This window comes from Sphaeramia orbicularis, chromosome 11 (assembly GCF_902148855.1).
Source record: "Sphaeramia orbicularis chromosome 11, fSphaOr1.1, whole genome shotgun sequence".
Classification (NCBI taxonomy): domain Eukaryota; kingdom Metazoa; phylum Chordata; class Actinopteri; order Kurtiformes; family Apogonidae; genus Sphaeramia; species Sphaeramia orbicularis.
The window spans coordinates 51,375,883-51,395,271 of NC_043967.1; the positions used below are offsets into that span (position 1 = coordinate 51,375,883).

At 36.5% G+C, this 19,389-nt stretch overlaps 2 protein-coding genes across 2 annotated transcripts; both read left to right on the forward strand.

Annotated features, from left to right (window-relative positions):
• The first annotated feature begins 277 nt into the window (after nt 1–277).
• psmb9a (proteasome 20S subunit beta 9a) lies at nt 278–2,426 on the forward strand. The gene is made up of 6 exons (XM_030148095.1): nt 278–593; nt 695–762; nt 893–1,024; nt 1,190–1,319; nt 1,578–1,719; nt 1,894–2,426. The coding sequence occupies exons 1-6, from the start codon at nt 543–545 to the stop codon at nt 2,019–2,021; spliced, it is 651 nt and encodes a 216-aa protein (XP_030003955.1). The 5' UTR covers nt 278–542; the 3' UTR covers nt 2,022–2,426.
• Nucleotides 2,427–3,197: 771 nt separating this feature from the next.
• tap2a (transporter associated with antigen processing, subunit type a) lies at nt 3,198–11,440 on the forward strand. Its single transcript, XM_030148094.1, has 11 exons — nt 3,198–3,756; nt 4,682–4,796; nt 4,889–5,019; nt 5,153–5,358; nt 5,760–5,957; nt 6,059–6,187; nt 7,042–7,230; nt 7,387–7,560; nt 8,166–8,325; nt 8,474–8,610; nt 10,973–11,440. The coding sequence occupies exons 1-11, from the start codon at nt 3,243–3,245 to the stop codon at nt 11,177–11,179; spliced, it is 2,160 nt and encodes a 719-aa protein (XP_030003954.1). The 5' UTR covers nt 3,198–3,242; the 3' UTR covers nt 11,180–11,440.
• Nucleotides 11,441–19,389: the final 7,949 nt, after the last annotated feature.

Sequence of the window (19,389 nt, forward strand, 5' to 3'; positions counted from 1 at the left end):
ATAATAATCACAGTCCTTCAAAAAATAAGGTTAAACTGTTTAACACAGGCTTTAATCACCAGTTTTTTTTTCCATTGTAAAAATAGGTTCAGACAATGTAGTCATATTCACAATACCATTATTTATTTAAAATTAAATTAAATGATATTTAGGCATTTATTGACAAACGATGAAGAATGTGGGTGACATGTATTAAGGCTTTTGTCCAGTTATCCTATCACATAGTCTGCAGCAGACGTAGAAGATCCAGTTCCTCAGTGAAAAGAGCTGTGCGCATTACGCACTCGGCGCAGGAGCGCACTTTGCAGAGGCACAGGAGGGACTACTGAACTTTCAATTTCGATTTACAGAAGAGGTGAAGTCCGTCTGATAAATAACAGAAGCTCGATTTGAATCAAATTACTTAAATACATTTATACGCAGTAAAAAGGAAATAAGAGTTACATGAAAGCTGTTGGACTCGACTAAACTTTTCAGTTTACGTTTGGCGTCGTCGATACTTCATCAGATCGGTCAAGTGAGGCTCCAGGACAGAACACAACATGTTGGGAGAAACCGGGCCAGAATGGTTGTCAGAGGAGGTTAAAACTGGTGTAAGTGGACTTTTGTGTATTGAAGACATTTGATGAATTGGAATGCGCATGTGCGGATCAAATGTAATAAAACCGATAGTTTTGTTTCCCTGTGTTTGTAGACCACCATCATTGCCATAGAATATAATGGGGGAGTTGTGCTGGGGTCTGATTCCAGAGTATCAGCAGGGTAGGTTTGTCCACTGCATTTATGCTGTCATTGTTGTGGCAGTAGTGACTTTCAGACTTCTCCAACTGTCTTTGTTGTGTCTCATATGATCTGTTCCATCTGTTCCATCATGGTCTCCTCCTCCTTTCAGAGCATCAGTGGTGAACAGAGTAATGAACAAACTGTCTCCCCTCCATGACAAGATCTACTGTGCTCTGTCAGGCTCTGCAGCAGATGCTCAGACCATTGCAGAGATTGTCAACTACCAGCTGGATGTTCACAGGTACATGCACATTAACAGTAGACTTAGGGATACATAGTACATACATAGTCTTCCTCTAATAGAGACGATTCCATTTCCAAAATTTTGAATATTATAAATCATCAAACATATTGTTTTTTTTAACTTCTTTGTTAGAGTTCATGATGTTCTGTCTTCTTGTGTCAGTATTGAGATCGGTGAAGATCCTCAGGTTCGCTCAGCTGCCACCCTGGTGCGGAACATCTCATACAAGTACAAGGAGGAGCTTTCAGCACATCTCATTGTGGCCGGCTGGGACAGGAGAGAAGGAGGGCAGGTCAGTAATCACATGTCTTATCTGCAGTTAGGATGAAGGAGAATCAAGTTTTAAATGATAAAGATCATTAAAATGTTATGATAAAAATAGGCTACTCTACAACTTCTGATAAAGTTCTCTGGATTATAGAGGAGATGTAGGAGGAGGTGTAGTTTTGCAAGATGGTTTAAATATCTTAACCTGACTTTAAGGTTTATGTGGCTACAAAGAACGACATTATCATTACCTGGTTTTCCTTTTTGCCTTTTGACATTTCAGGTGTTTGCAACCCTAAATGGTCTCCTGACCAGGCAGCCATTTGCTGTTGGTGGTTCTGGAAGTTCATATGTGTATGGGTTTGTTGATGCTGAATATCGTAAAGGCATGAGCAAGGAGGAGTGCCAGCAGTTTGTTGCCAACAGTAAGTTTATTTCTACACAAAATGCAGATTTTTTATGTTATTCATAACTGGATTGTTGAAGCCTTGGATTCTGATGGATCTTGTATTTTAATATTTCATGATGTATTAATTATTTTTATCATTCAAATAGTTAATTTCCTTATATCTCAGCTGTCCTTTTACTTTCTCTTTCAGCCCTGTCTTTGGCGATGAGCCGTGATGGTTCCAGTGGCGGAGTGGCCTACATTGTCACCATAGATGAACAGAGCACAGAGGAGAAAGTCATTCTGGGAAATGATTTACCCACTTTTTTTGATCAGTGATCAGTATACTGTTGTCTTTACTCTGTCAAGTCACTGTTGTGCAGAACACACTCAGCTAGTTCATTCAACTGACAGTAACCAAAACCTTAAGAAGTGTTTAGACACTAAAAACATCAGTTAGAATATTTTAACCAATACTTTCAATAAAAATATCACATTATATTTCATAAAGCTGTCTCAAATGTAAAGTCTATTTGTGTCATTTAAAAGTTGATAAACCTCTGAGATATTAAGACATAGCAGATACCTGTTAATAACATTTCACTCTTCTTAACATGATGATGGGCCGAGCTAACTAAATATCCACTGTCACTGAACTACATGATGGGAAAAAAATAAACAGTTCAGCTCATTATCGTCAAATCTTTCCATGGCAGATTGATCAATAAAATTCTGATACCCTAAGCTTCTTTGTCATGTTTGACTATGGTTATACAGTTAACAGTTCATCCTCTTTGTTTATCTCCCAAGAAATGTTGAGCATCAATTAATGTCCTGCACTTTTATGCACCAGTTTTGCTTTTTCTGTATCAGTTTGTGGTGGTAATGTCAGTATTTATGTGAAAGAACACACACATACTCTAATGGAATATACTGCAAAACACTGTTTTCAAATATCTGTTCAGATATCCTAAATACCTACTAAACATTTATACATTTATGTGTTTTGAGATGTGTCAGGAACCACTGAAACTGATTTTAGACCAGAATGTGTCCAAAACACGTTTTGATAGCAGATTAAGTCACTGATCAAATCTATTGAAGACCTTGTTTAAGCCTCTTTGGTGAATATTATGTTTGTCACAAAAGATGCATTGGTTTTATGAGCTCATATTCATTTTTGGATGTTAAAAAAAAGTCTAAGAAGGGTTCTAGCGTTTTCCAAAAATATAAGTCCCATGAAGACTGACACTGAATGATAAATTTTTCTGTCCCACTGTCTTCACAGATACCAACATGACAGAACTGTCCTCTACATAAAGCATTTGTAGTTCAGTCTAACTGGTGGTAATAATAACACATTAGAATAAACTAACCCATGTTTCGGACCTGTTATACATGTTTATCTCAGATAGTTTTGTGTATTTGTATGGGCTGTTATGAAGATGTGTTTAAGGGAAACCCCTACAGCTGCAGGAAAATGAAACTGAAAGTAAATAAGCAGTAAAATAAAGTTCCCGCACCGCAGCAGGTCATTCGAGGACGTGTATCAGCGGTAAAATGGAAGGGACTACAGCCTCAGTTCAACGTAAACTCCTTGCTCTGACCCTTGCAGTTATCGTCGACCTTTGTGTATTTTACGCATCGGGATCTGCGGTGAGTCTGAGCGTCTTTGGATATTTTGCGCGTCTTTGGCTGACCGCGGCTCTCCGGTGTTTGGCACTGACTGCCGTTACTCTGTTTACTCTCGGAGATCTCACACCGGTTCCGGTTCGGTTCATTGTAACGCACAGTGCGCTCCCGGCGGTGTTTGAGACCGGGACCAGAGTGGTGTACCAGGAGGAGAGTGGATGTGGCCTGGCTCTGGATGTGTGGTGTTGGCTGATGAGCACCGGCGCGTCGGTGGCCGCTGCTCTGTTTTGGGAAGTCATTCTCCCGGACACTGATGAAGAGGCTGCCGGTAAAAAGAACAAGCAAAAGGCTCGAGTACTGTTTATGAGAGTCCTGTGGTTATGCAAACCCGAGTATCCACTGCTGTTTGGAGGGTTTATATTCCTGACTCTGGCTGTCCTCTGTGAGTATTTGAATGCATGATGATGATGATGATGATGATGATGATGATGATGATGATTTCTTCCTCTAAAAAAGCTGGCATGAGTAACAGGGCATGATCAAAGCCATGGACCTTAAAATTATAGAATATAAATATATTGGCCACTTAACTTGAAGACTTCAGTCAAAAGCATCTAGTGATGGAAAATATTTAATAAACTGTTAATCACTAGCTCTGTCAATACCTGTAAATAATTCATGTAAAATAAAGTGTCACAGATTTGACACTTTTCATCATATTTTACCCATTTAGACGTTCAGAGGCTCTGCGATTCACCAGTAAAACCCATGTTTTTAGATGACTGGTTGTAGACACTTGCTTTTATGTTCAGTAAATTATATATTTAGTTGAAAAAGTCACTTTTTCTTCACTTTTCTGTGTTCTATTATAATGACCTTTGCACTTACTATTATGAGCTTTACATCTCCCCCATGACTAAACCTGCACCTGACCCTGAAGGATATGAAAGTGTAGGTCATCCAGCTCTTGTGATGTGTCAACCACAATTTAACTTTGACAGTGAAGGTCAAGGTCAATACCCGAACAACTCATCCAAAAGCTTCCTGAGCTGCACCTGAATACCAAACATGAAGGAGATAGGTTTATTTGGTAAAGAGTAATCATGTCGATACCATTGTCAAAGGCCAAATTTGATGTGATGACCCTAAATTTGACCTTGACAAAGAAGGTCAAGGTCAACACCCAAGGACACAAGATATGACAATACCTCTATGGCCAAGGGTAAAACCCCAAAGGGTAAAAAAAACAATTTAATTAATTGCATTTTAATAGTTTGTTTGCTGTGTGTAATTAATACTCTTTGACAGCTAGTTGTGTAACTGTATTTGGTACATGTGCCATGATTACTGTGTGATTGTCTCCTCAGGTGAGATGTTCATTCCATTTTACACTGGGAGAGTCATTGACATCCTTGGTAGTCAGTACCAGCCAAATGAATTCTTCACTGCGCTCCTCTTCATGGGCCTGTACTCTTTAGGAGGGTATGTTAGAGTGGTTTATTCTACATTCAGCCACCATCATGTGTCTGCTGCTTACTCCGTCTGACTTCCTCTTTGGTTTGTTGACCCATTAGCTCTGCCAGTGCAGGCTGCAGAGGAGGCCTCCTAATGTGTGCCATCAGTTCATACACATGCAGAATGAAAGTCATGTTGTTTGGCGCTTTAATCAAACAGGAAATTGGATTCTTTGAGACCATAAAGACAGGTAAGAATCTCATAATGAAATACACATGTAATCTGTATGGATATTTTTTTCTTTATAATGAAGAGAATATGCTACATGTAAGAGAACCTGACAGTAAAGACAAAAAACTCTTTTCTCCTCATTCTCTGTGAAGGTGAAATCACATCCAGATTGTCTAAAGACACAAACCTGATGGCAAGAACAGTGGGTCTGAATGTCAACGTGCTACTGAGGACGTTCATCAAGACAATGGGCATGATCTCCCTGATGATGAGTCTCTCATGGAAGCTCACATTCCTTATGTTAATGGAGACACCCATCACTGGTCTAATACAGAATATTTATGACACACACTATCAGGTAAAGGGAACAAGTGCAATGACAGTGTGATCCACAGACTTGCATGTATACAAAGTTTGGTACCAACAAGTAATTTTTGATTTGTATTATTAATAATTACATATTCAAAAATACACTACACACTAATTCAGCAGATATTTTTAAAACAATCTGAAAAAAAAGTCAAACACATTTGTTGGTTGTCAATTTTTATTTTTAAACCAATTGAAGTAAAATATCAATTAGTCACCATTACATTAAGGTAATCCTTCACCATTTAACCATTTAGAATATACAATACAATAAAACAGACTTTATTCATTCCACCACAACTTTGTTTAATATCATTTAATTTAATTTGATTAAAATACAAAATTGAAAAATAAATAGTCTTACATCCCTGTTTTTGATTATTCCCACAGAGACTATCCCTGGCATTGCAGGACTCGTTAGCTCATTCAAATGAAGCAGCAAATGAAGTTGTATCTGGTATTCACTTGGTGCGAAGCTTTAACACTGAAAAATATGAAGCCCATCGCTATGGCAACCGTCTGATGGACACACATAAGCTCAAGACCCGTCGTGATATTATCGGTGCCATTTACTTGCTTGCACGAAGGGTGAGGAGTTTGTTTGTTTTTTTATTTATTAAAAGTGATTAACCTGTGTTTGTTTAACTTGACTTTCTTTACAGTATTTGTTTGTCTGTCTGTCTGTCTAGTTTACAGGGTTGGCCATGCAGGTCCTAATGTTGTACTATGGCAGACTGTTTATCCAGAGGGGACAGATGACCACTGGTAACCTGGTTTCTTTCATCCTCTACCAGTCAGATCTTGGAGACAACATCAGGGTAAGGCCAATATTTAGTCTATATTCTGTGATGCTCTCTGGGTTGCTGCTTGTCGCAACTCACAATAGAAGTTACTAAAACTGAAAGTATTGAAAGCTCAGTAAACATTACATAATCAGGTAAAAAGGTGTGGCAAGCCAAGACAGTCATATTACTTATTTTAATAAACATAACAACCAAAAATCATACAAAATCATGAACCATTGTTTTGGAGTAACAGGAAAATTGCGCACATTAAAAAATATTAAAACCTAACATTTAAGATTTATGTGTTCATAGAATTTCCATCTGTCTGGATTACATATTAACATAAATCAAGAAAATATGTGCAATGCATATTTGTCAGTTTAATAAGCAAGGATAAGATTTATGCACTGGTCTAATAAACCCAGAGTATTTTAGATATGTAAAGTTTATTCACACACACACACACACACACACACACACACACACATACAACTAAGTTCACCCACTTAACATCAATAAATAATATACATTTATATAACCTTGTCTGTTTCATTTATGTGCAACTGACAAATATGCAACAAATGAAGAGTTTTTATATTAAAGTCTAAGTGGCTGATAAATGTTATATGCATGTATGTACCCAACCATAAAGTTGTTTTCAGTAGAGACTGAAAAGGAAGTTTCATCACTTCAGACTACACAGGAAGCTCAGACCAGATGACTTTAGAGTAATAGCTGGCTCATAGCTACAACAAAATAATGTCAAACCAAACATACTGTGTTTAGCCAGTTCTACACTTTAAAAAAAGAACAGTGCGTTCTTTATAATGACTTTTATGTGTATTTAACAATCCACTGATCTTTGTCATATGATTGCTGTCTTTTAGACTCTTACCTACATATTTGGTGACATGCTCAACTCTGTGGGGTCTGCTGGCAAAGTCTTTGAGTACCTGGACCGAAAACCTGAGGTCAGCACAGAGGGAAAATTAGCACCGGACCAGGTGACAGGACATGTGAGCTTCTGCCAACTCAGCTTTGCCTACCCTTCATATGCCAACAAAATTGTGCTGCAGGTGAGGTTATAATAGCAAGTGGACTTTTAATGGATTTATTGTAAGGATTATGTTTATAAATCAGACAGTTAATGAACCTTTTTATTGCTACTGTTTGTCATTTTAACCTTAAATCATGCAGCTCTACTGTGCATTAAAACTGTAAACTTTTTTCAGGAATTTTCTTTGGAGCTGAAGCCAGGTCAGGTGACGGCACTGGTTGGTGCATCTGGTGGAGGAAAGAGCACCTGTGTGAGTTTGCTGCAGCGATTCTATGAACCTCAAAGTGGAGAAATCCTACTGGACAATGAGCAGCTGAAATCTTATGAGCACCGATACCTTCACAAGAAGGTATTTGTCATTTTTTATATGTTGATTTGATTTAGTTATGATGTCTGCATTGCAATACATCATTGAATTCAGTAGGACTGAACCTATTGAGGTTGGCTCATCTATAATTTACTGTGTGATCAAACATGGATCCAGACTCATTGGAAGAGCTTATAATATTTCCTCAGGCATTCATCTCAAAGTCAACAAATTCATGGCTCTTCTTCATGAGCTAATGAATAAGACAAGGACTTTCAGCTGAATACAGGACACCACATAAGCAACTTGTATTCACAAATTCCCATATTGTGAGACAAAACACTGTTGAGTATATAAATCTAATGTGCGTAATTATGAGGAAAATATTAAGCTGAAAAAGGCGACTTTATAAATCAGAATGTCAGTGGAGCCTGATGAGCATATTTATTTGTTGTTTCCCAGGTCTTTGTTTTTTTTTTTTTGTCTCTTTGTTTCCATAAAAGCTTTAATAATATGATTTTTAAAAATCCACAAAATGATGCTACGAAATTATTCAGGATGACTTAAATGTAAAATGAACTTTTATTCTGTCTGTTAAACATATATATGTATATATGTAATAAGGTTAGTCTGTGTGTTTTTAACAGATAGCAGTGGTGAGCCAGGAGCCTGTGCTCTTTTCTGGTTCCATCAAAGACAACATTGCTTACGGGCTTCCTGAGTGTTCACTGGAAGAGATCCAGGAAGCTGCACGCAAAGCCAACGCCCATGATTTCATCAAACAACTGGAGAAAGGCTATGATACAGGTAAACTATTACAACTGCTCCTCAGCATTGGAAAAACCCATTAGATTTCCTTTAATATTTTCTGAAATGTTGATTACAATAATTAGTTTGATGTAACGTTTCAATCCCTTCATATCTCTGTGTCTGGTTTCTATTGCCCCTTTTCCAGAGGTGGGTGAAGGGGGTGGCCAGTTATCCAAGAGTGAGAGGCAGCAGATTGCCATTGCTCGAGCCCTGGTTAGACAACCACAGGTTCTCATTCTGGATGAAATAACCAGCGCTCTGGACAGTGAGAGTGAAAATAAGGTACAGTCTATTGGTACTTCTGAAACAACATGCCCTCAAGGTCAGATGTCTGTAGATTTGTTTACGTTTCAAACACAAATTATTGGTATTGGTTAAATATGATGGATAGATAGGCATAGAAATAGACCAACAGAATACTTTAGATCAATAATGGAATTGTTGTGCTTATGGAGGGTGATGTTTAATATTAGGCATATTGGCCAGTTAATCAGCTCCAAACTATCGTTGTGACATAAGCCATTAAAAATACAGTAACAGTCGACCTCTAATAAATAAATCAATGAACACTGTCCCAAAAACACTTCACCAAAAGCTTCACCAAAAGATCAGTATTTTAGATATTTTGATATATTTTTGGACATTCAGGAACATAAAAGAGGTAAATAGGGAGGTGCTTCAGTAATTATCAATTTATTGAAAACAAATCATACAAAGATGTAATTAGGATGATTATTACATCATTGACAGAATTCAGTAGTTGTCATGTTGTTACTCTTCAGAGCTAAAAGTGTTAAAAGGAACAAATACAACTTGCCCTAAAAAAAAATATCATCCAGTTCTTATCCATGTTTAGTGTGTACACTTAATCCAAAGCGTTTACTTCTCATGAACACTAATATTGTTTTTCCCTAATTCTGAAAAAGACAATATTCCAAATAAGCTGTTTACATGGCCTATGTAAATGAATATTTCTCTAATATTCCTGTTTACATACAGTTGTGCATACCCCCATCAAAAATAATTTATCGCAGTTTTCGAGTGGTGGCAGACACTCCAGTGTGTGAATTCACCTGTTTATATCCTCTGTCACTATACTTTACAGTCGGTGTGTTTCTTCTTTTCTTTGGATTCCTTCCTCTCTACCAGAGAGGGTCTTCTACAGTCGTGGAAAGAATTATTAGACCATCAAAAGTCATCAAAAACAATGGTTATGCAATCAAGTACTACTTCCTGTGTGTATCATGTGATCAAAACAGACAGAAAAGAAAACATGGAATGCCTAAAAGCACTGTTTTTGTCAGTACAATGCCATAGCTATTGATGTAAGAACTGAAGTGATTTTGGTTATTATCAAGAAAACCATGAAAAATGGATAGATATCAGCTCTGAAATTAAACTACTGTGAGCTATTTTTGTTGTTATCATTATATTTGTCCAAACAAATATACTTTTAGTTGTGCCAGGCTTTAAAATGATCAAGAAATTTAAGAAAACAAGGGTGGTTTAATGTTTTTCCGCAACTGTATCTTCTCCATCTTTCACCAGCTGACCATAAACACAGGTCATGTGTCACAACCTGCAAATGTCACTTCATTTACCAAATGTACATGTCCAAAGAATCCTCATAAAACCAGAATAATGTTGACATATCCCACATGCCTGAATCGGAAAATGCTCATGACCTCATATTCCTCATTTGGAATATGTCTCAAATTCAGAATATTGCCAAATTCTGAACAATAATGGAATATTATATTTAATGTAAATGTACTGACTCCCAATGTAGTGCTACATGTGTTATTACCAACAGTGCAGCACCGTCATTTAACCCAAATGTATTTCACAAGATATAAGAAAACAGACAAACATTACTTTTATATTTTAAATATGATCCATCACATAATAATATATCCTGCTTTTAATGAGCTTCTGGTCATTGGTGATTTTATGTTAACCCATAACGACCCAGTGCTACTTATGTGGCAGTTTCAAAATTGTTTTTTCTCTATATATAACTTTTCTCAAGTGATTTATCACCATTTATTATAAAATTACCCTCTGTATTTTGGCTTTTTACAGTAAAAATGAGGTATTTTCTAATGTTTAATTCACTGATCATGTAGATGTTCATAAAAGCTCAGATTATAGTTGAGGATTATTATATCAGAAACAGAGAAAACTGAAGGAAAATGACTTTTTCAGTAAAATATGTCACTAACTGAACATAAACTAAGTGTCTCCATCCACTGTCATTGATCCAACTCCATGAGTTTTACTGGTGAATCAACACTGTAGAAGATGACGGTGTTTCCACGTTCACTACGGACCATATGAACGTCCAAATGAAAAGAAAAGATGACAAACTGCATTTTACAACAATTATTTACATGTATTGATAGGATTAATGGATCAACAGGCAATAATTTTAGATCAGTGGATGGTTTTGGTCGCTGGTGGCTGTTAGGGTCTTTATGGGTTAGTAAAAATAAATATCATCACTCCATTATTTTTCTATATATAAATGTTCTAAATTCAGTTAAAGCTATCTATCCAACAACAATAAAAACTGTTGCTTTCGCTGACATATTGTGGCTTTCAAAAATAGAGAGCTCAAACAATATTTCTGTCACTGACTCTACAGGTTCAACAGGCCTTGGCCAACTGTCACAACCAGACTCTGCTGGTGATCGCTCACAGGCTGAAGACGATAGAGAAGGCAGATCAGATTATTGTGATTGGTAACGGCAGTGTTCAGGAACGAGGAACTCACCAGGAGCTGATGGACATGAAGGGGGTGTACTACAAACTGAGGGAGAAGTGTCTCAATGAGGGAAACTCACCTCAGTAAAGTGATAATTTGACAGATGATATGTATGATATGGTTTTCTGTAAATATCTGTTTTCTGTGTGAGTTAAAGAATGTCCAACAGCAACTAGCCTACTTTCAGATAGGTTGTATAAATACTGAAGAATGAACCAATAATTCATATTTACATTATTTTCAATATATATGGACTTAATAACACTTTCAGAACTTTGTGAATTTTTCTTCATTTTTGCTGAATTTTGTGATGAATCTGTAAATAAATAAGATTGTTGAATGGTTAAATCGTGGTGTGTGTTTTAGTTTCATGCCTTTGCAGTTTGTAAAGATGTATAAAAGTGAAACATAACAACTGGCATCTACTTACTACCATAAACCTTCATTTATGATCAGAAGGAACAAAGGTTTATACGTAGGTTCATCCAAAACTGAAGACTGGATAACAGTATCAAACATTTTGGGTCATGGTCATTTCACCTAACCTCTGCCAGAAAGTCACTTAAACACCATGTGGATCCATAATATTCTGGCTTGTGTTACACATTCAGGACATTAACATAATTACAAAGGTTTCAGCATTTCTTCAACACACACAAATGATTAAATGCCAATATGTGGATGCAAAGATAATAAAACTAAACAAATCAAAAACAAAAGTACAGAGGCAGGTGTGGCCTGGTCTTAGGGCGTGTTAGCACATTGACGGTAAACTGTATCTCCTGTTTTGGCCCTCAGTATGGGCGACCTTTGTCACATGGTGTTCCCCATTATCTCCCTAATCTTGCTTCCTGCTTTCTCTCAACTATCCTCAGTCCTATAAAGGCAAAAAAGCCCAAAAACCGAAAAACTATCTCTGCCCCTAGTTTAGGGTTAATTCCCAAAGCAAAAAAATTAAAGTTCGTGTTTGGTTTCAGGGATTCACCTTCAATAAGTGAATAATAATCAAAAGACTAAAATGATATGGTATGTAGCAGTTGTAAATATGTTACCTTGCTTGCCCTTTTTTTTTTTTTTTTTTTTTAAATTATCTATAATCTAATAATCTAATGTAGTTTTAGTTTTGCCTGCAGTTGGTTGAGTGCATTAAAATGTGGTACAGGTTTGGCTTCATTGTTTTACACAAGCTGGAAAGTCCCGAACAGACAGCATGTTTTTGTTTCTGTTTGGCACAAAGCTTTTTGGAGAGTTGCCTGGTGATATGCATCATAAAGATGCAATGACGTGATATGCAACATTACCTGCAAACACCATCACCCTCTATCGACCAAGAACAAACTCAGTAACAGGAAATAGGAAACATCATGTCGCCATTTTGTCAAACCATCGGTGCTTCTACAAAATGGTTACTATGTGCAACAAAGGTGTGAGAGTTAAATTCACCTAAATTTTGAGAAGTTTTAAGTACAAAAACATTTGTTATTAATTTTTTGAGAGTCTACAGCACAATAGCACAATAGTGATTATTCATAATATTGGGGTGCTAAATGTAGTTTCAAGATGCAAGAAGAAAATGCACTAGTACAAAATGCAATAGTTTTGTCACTCAAATACCTTGATATGCAGTTATACAATCTGTGCATATTACCTAAGTCACGTCCAATGATTGTTTGTTTCTACATAACTTCTAATACTTCATTGCTCCCAATCACATCTTTTATTCCAACATCAGCTCAAGAAGTGTGTGTGCTCTTTTGTGTGATAATAATTTTCGTTGGTGTCTATAAAAGAAAAAAGGATGAGCTAATAAAATACGGTTGAGTTTTTCATTGTTGTTGAAAAAACAGATACAAGTTTTACATGTGGTATGGTGACTCAGTGGTAAACTTGGCTGCTTCTCATCCACAGTTGTGTGCTGCACATGACAACAGCAGGTGAACGTAAAAACCGGTACCCGCCATCTTAGGGTAAGAGCTCAAAACCTGGACACAAAATGGCTGACGGCGCAGGGATGGATTGAAAACCTGGCACGTTAAAGGAAATTTAAAAAAAAAAAAAAAAAAAGGATATACATATCATGGGCATGTTCACTGTATCTTTCAGTATAACAGAAAAGATTAATGCTCAGACCTACGTTTCTTTGAAGTGTATAAGTATGTGTTTGAAACCTCAGACTTGTTTATTGCCCTAGAGTTTTTGCCAAACCAGTTATGCATTCTGCTGAACCACATCTCTGCCAAGTTGACAACACTGCTGGAAAGTCCCGTCTCTGCTTTCTTTCACTTTCTGTTACCATTGTACTGCACCAACCTGCCGGACTCTGCCGAACTCTAAATATTCCCAGTGCCATGTGACAGACCGCATTCCAATGCACAACATTTCTTTGTACATGTATCTTTAGGACACACACTGTATTTATTATAATTCAATACATTTTCCACAAAGGCTACCAGGCTGTATGCATGTTTCCCTCCATATACATCTATACGTCTGTAACATTTAATTTGAATATTATTTTATTTCCAAATCATTAATTTTTGTTTATTATTTTGACATTTGTTATGTTGTAATTTACATATTATTTCATTAATTATTTAGTCAGTTTATATTATATATTCTTTTATATGTTTCTTCTTGCCTTTTCTTAATATTTTGGTTCCTGCCTATTGGTTGTAGTACGACCTGTTTTGGCGTGACATGAGAGTTAAGTCCATGGTGGAGCGCAAGCAGTGTATGTTGTGCTGAGTTGCTGATAATAAAGCATGCTGAAACCGTCCTGCCGTTTGGTGATTATTAGCACAGAAGACAACAAAACATATCAACACCAAGAATACCATTGTAACCCGCATTACCCACAGCCCTGGTGAGACAAGCAATATTTCAGGGTTACACGTCCATATCAGCATTTGGACAACTGCTCAAAATTCAGCAGCAACAAACAACAATAACAAAACAGGATATTTCTTCTTTTACTAACTTCCAGACAGATCAAAATACAGGCTTTTCCTAATAAGACTTCCTAATGAGGCAAATTTACTTTACATCTGTCATTCAACAACTAGAGAAGACATCCTTCAGAAATCAGTTGTTTTCATCTTTAGCCTTTTATGATATGTGTACTTACAACAAGATACAAATATAATGGAACATTTTTATTTACATGAATCCTGTTTACATGGAACAAGCAGAGAGACAGGATGAATGAGCGTCACTAACATGATACTTACTTACTGTTGTACTCTTCAAACCAAAACTAATGAAGGAACTGAAGCAGCATGACGCCCAACAGAAATGACACCATCGTAGCTTGTTTTGCACCCCTCATTTAATATTGTTTGACATATTTTTGAAAAATGAGCCGGTAAATGGGACCAAATCTGATATTGGGGAATCAAGTGATTCTTATAAGCCAGAGCTGAAGGGTTAGTGTGTTTCTTTGAGGTGTTAATTGTTATATTCAATGTTCTGGCATGAACCAGTGAAAGCATTTGGATTGTTTAATAGTCAGGTAAACCCCTTTGTGTTGTGAGAATCCCCTGATTTCCCCAGGGAGTTGGTTACTTATTTGTGAGGCATTGCGTAGTCGACAGTTTCCATTAAAAACAAAAACAAAACAAAACAAAAAAACATTCAGTGAAACACACAGGGCTCATAATAAATGGAGGAAAGTCCCGGGAGCCAAACACAGACTGTAACAGGCAATAACTAAACTACTGATCTGAATTCTGTTAATGAGTTCAACGAGCAGAACTGTACAGACATGAACTGATCCTGCATCAGTTACAACACCAGGCTGTAACAGAGCCTTTAAGGGATGTGACAGCGCCTCAGTTGGTTGGATTTGGCATTTTTATCATCAGCCATGTGATTTCTTGTAAATGCTCAACCCTGCTTGGTGAAATTTAGTGACTCTCACAAAGTCCCAGTAAACAGTGGTATCATTGCTCGTGACTGCCACCTACTGATGACAGCAGAACAAGTTTGCAAACTATCTTCAGTAGGCTGAAAATATCACTGGTCTACAAGGAAAATGCTTCTAGAATAAAAGTAATGAAAGTTTACCACATGAGAGTCACTAAAAAAGAAAAATCAAGTAAAAAATGCTGGGTGGCTGAACTTTCCAAGATACAACCTTGGGTCAAAATGTGAAACTCAAGAATTAACGAGAGAATGGGTTTGACTCAAAAGGAATATTTGTCTCAGAGCTACAAGATCTACTTCAAAACACTGTCTGCACATTAGAATACATTCACTTTACAGGTTCTATTTAGTGGAAGATTTATAAAACTATTATATAAATGTACATAAACCAATATATATGTGTAATAACACTTTATCATGTACCTTGAAAACATCAGCAAACCGGCACTTTTGTCATTTATTTTCCAATTAGTCTTATTAAAATACGTAACATTTAGCACATTTAATCTCCGAAGCAAATCATTTCTAAAAAATTGTAGACCAGTGTAATTAATAAATCCCAAGAGGTTGAAAAGTGGTTTCCAGCAGTGGTGTTGTATGAAACAGTATTTTCAGTTCTCTTTGGGAAATGCTTTCATTCAGGGAGAGCTCGTGATAGGTGCAGATCCACAGGAAACCACAATTATCTGAGTGGAGAAAAAGTGAAAACTGTTAGAAAAGCCACAGAGCCACATGAGAGCATATGAAACCCACTTGAGCTGACAAATGACAAAACAGTTACACAGCTTACAGCATCATATTTTGTTTCATCTGAGACAGAGGAGGCATCAGATATTTGAAACTCTGTGCATCTAAATATGCTGTGTCTTGGCAGGTTTAAAAATAGACACAATCTCATGCAGACTTTTGCACAACAGACAGAAAACTAAGTCTGAAGCCACTGCAGATGTATTATTACACTTCAATTTGTGACTCTCTAACCAAAAAACTACAACCTAATACTTGACTTAATACTGAATCAGAAGTCTAAGCTCACACCACACAGCCTGAACTGGAGCCCTGTGGCATTATGGCGGGAGGGTGATTGATGCTGCTATCGTGCCATGATGCTATTTAAAAATGCAACAGCACCCCAAGTGTTTATCAAAGGCATATTCACCACACAAACCAAGCAACCACGTGATTTCCTATAAATCCCGAGTTGGTAGAACAAACTGGCTGGCACAAGTCTTGGCAAAAGACATGAATGGTAGCTCTTTATTGCCCCCAAGTGGAATGAAACTGGAAATAACTAGTGCATGATTCAACAGATTGGCAGAGATCTTTTATCAATTAACACATTTTCGCAATAGTAGACTAATTCTCCAAATCAGAGTTTGCCAGATACTGTTTACATAAAATGATGAATATGGCATGGTGATTTTATGCCACATTTAAAGGCTTACAGAAACTAATTTTAAGTGTTGGTACAAGTGGTAGAAAAATGTTATTATTTACGTAATACAATGTTCATTATTCAAGTATATTTGATATCTGAATTTTAAACCTATTATATTAGTTAGAAACTCCTAAACATGACCCAGGTAGATCTGCTGTTGATGGTATCAGTGGTGGAGATGGTTCCACTGGGTGAGCGCCATACAAATGAAGGAGCCTAGAAATTATACAACCAGAAACCAACAAATATGGGATATTTTATGAAATGCAGAATGCAAAAAGAATGCAGAATGCAATTATTTGCAAAACTCATAAACCTATATTTTATTCACAATAGAACACAGAAATCATATTAAATGTTCAAATTTTGCATTTTACATAAAAATAAGGTAATTTAAACATTAAAAAAAACAACTTTCTTTATTGGAAGCCATTTCACAGGCAACAATATGACAGTGCAATGTGACTGAAAAGACTTCCATTCCCTCCCACCCTACCAGAAAGAAGACAATTCTTGATGTAAATCCAATACTGACATGTGAACAGTACTGAATACATACAACAAATACCTAAATAATAATAATAATTAAAAAAGAATAAAAACTCAATAAATAAAATTTTAAAATAAGAGAGAGGGGAAAAAAAAGGGGGGGGGGGGCTCTGTTATCACAATCAGGCAGAGATTTCAAGGTTTCAATAAGGTAATTTTAGATTTGATGGCTACAGTAGGTTTACAAAATGGGGGACGAGGGTAACAAAGGCTATATACAATTAAAAAGAAACAGCAGGAGAAACATTTTACAACGAAGTAATACACAAAAGGTCAGTGACATGACAGGATATGAAAAGAGCACCTTCTAGAAGCAGTCTCTGAAAATTAAAGATGGGCAGAAGTGCACTCATAGGCAAAAAACTGCATTGTGAAACAATTTCAAAATGTTGTTACTTAATATAAAATTGCATCATACATTTTCCAATCAAGGCAGTTATTTAATGTAAAAATCCATAACTTTACTTTCGGGTCTCAGGGGGATATAGAGATTTTTGATCAACAAATGCTCCCATTCAGATGATGTCTTTTTTCAGGGAAGGTCTTGCATATCTCAGCAAAACAATGCAAATGTGTTAGTTCTGTGTTTTTATTTTGAAGTTTTTCCTATTTCCTGTTTTATTTTGTAAGTGTTGGTGCTTGTTATGTGTCTTTCATGTTGTTTCCCTTGTGTTCCTGCCACATCTGATTGTCTAAAGTGTATGTTTAGTTATCCCTTGTATATACTTCATGTTCCTTGCCAGATTGTCTTGTGTTTCCCTCATACTCCGCTTTTTTGCATTCTTTTGTCTTCAGGATGGCCTTTTCTGGATTGGACAGTGTTTGATCTTGGATTTTGCCTGCTCTCTTTGTACTTTTTTGAACCTGCCTTGTATTGCTTCACTGTGTTTGGACCTGTTTTCTGAAGTTTGGGTTAGAGACCTAGATTGTGGACTTTAACTTGTTTGCCGCTGACCTTTTCTCTTCTTAAACTGTCACAGCTGAACCACATATTGAATCCATTACAACAACATTGCTTTGTAGTAGAAGAGCCTGAGTCTGAACTGACCTGGGTGAAAATGTGTAGCACATCATAAAATAAAAAAACATGACAAATGCTACAGAAGTATTAAAAATGGCCCTGACCCACCTATTTTGAGACACACTGCTGCCATTAAAAGCAAACTTATTTTATTAAAATCGTGTGTTTTATCAGTTTAAACCATAATATGATATGTTTTCTTCATTCTATTGTGAATATAGGTTTATGAAATTTAAAAATCACAGCATTGGAGTTTTGCTGCCTGGTTCCCTCAATTCAAGGCCATCTTGTCTTCAATAACCAAACTACTGAAACCCAGTGAAAGCCCTTCCAACAATTGATGTCACCAACTGCAAACTGCCCACCTTCCCCTTCATCTCCACATCATTATTTAATCATTTTCCTTCCTCTGGGTCCTAATATGACCTGTCCATCATCATGTAAGGATCACAAGCTCCATGTTCCCTACATCCCTCAGTTTTTGTAGAGGACTGTCTTCAGACTATTTCCTGTGCTGTTTATGTACTGATGGTGCTTTTCTATTCTGTTTCACAATGTTCTTATGTATTTTGTATCATTTCTAAGTTCTGTAAAATGTTTTTGAGTACCATGATGAAAGCTGGGCATCAAGACATTGCACTATTGTCATGTCTGTTGTTGTTTTGTACCATTATGCACCTGCTCATTTTCCTTCATCTTTAATGTATGGCACCACCACCACTATTATAAACAGATTTGATTTATGTCATGTTTGATTTTATATTCTATTATATGTAGGTTATCTTTTAATATCACTATTTATTCTCATTCTATTTTTTTAATTGCATGGCATTTAATAGCAATGTAAGAGAGAAACAGCATCTCAATTCCGTGTCTTCAATGTCCTGTGCGTCTGGTGAATTGGCAATAAAAAAAAAATCTTTAAATCTTCAATTAACCTGCATCTCAGCCACTAGATGGCGACATAACACTATTTAAGTCAGTACGCTCTCAAGCATGTAGTAACATTTTAAAACTCACTAGATGGCACTTTTAAATATAATGAAACCAGGAAAGTTTTTACTTCTGATACAAACTGAAATTCTGCTCCTCATACATGCACATAAGATTGTAATCTACTATCTGCACAGATGCTCTTCATCATGTTAATAGAACTAATCCCCAATCACAAGATCATCCTTAATTAAAAGCCATCTTAATAACAGGACAAGGGTACAGATCATCTTTATTCTGGAAGGCAGCATTGACACACTAAATCTAGATTGAATCAGCAGCTACAAAAGCATGGTTGCACTATGGCACCTCTAAAATATTCTCTTCATATTTCTATAGCATGGTTTAATTTAATTAAAAATAATTATTGATCAG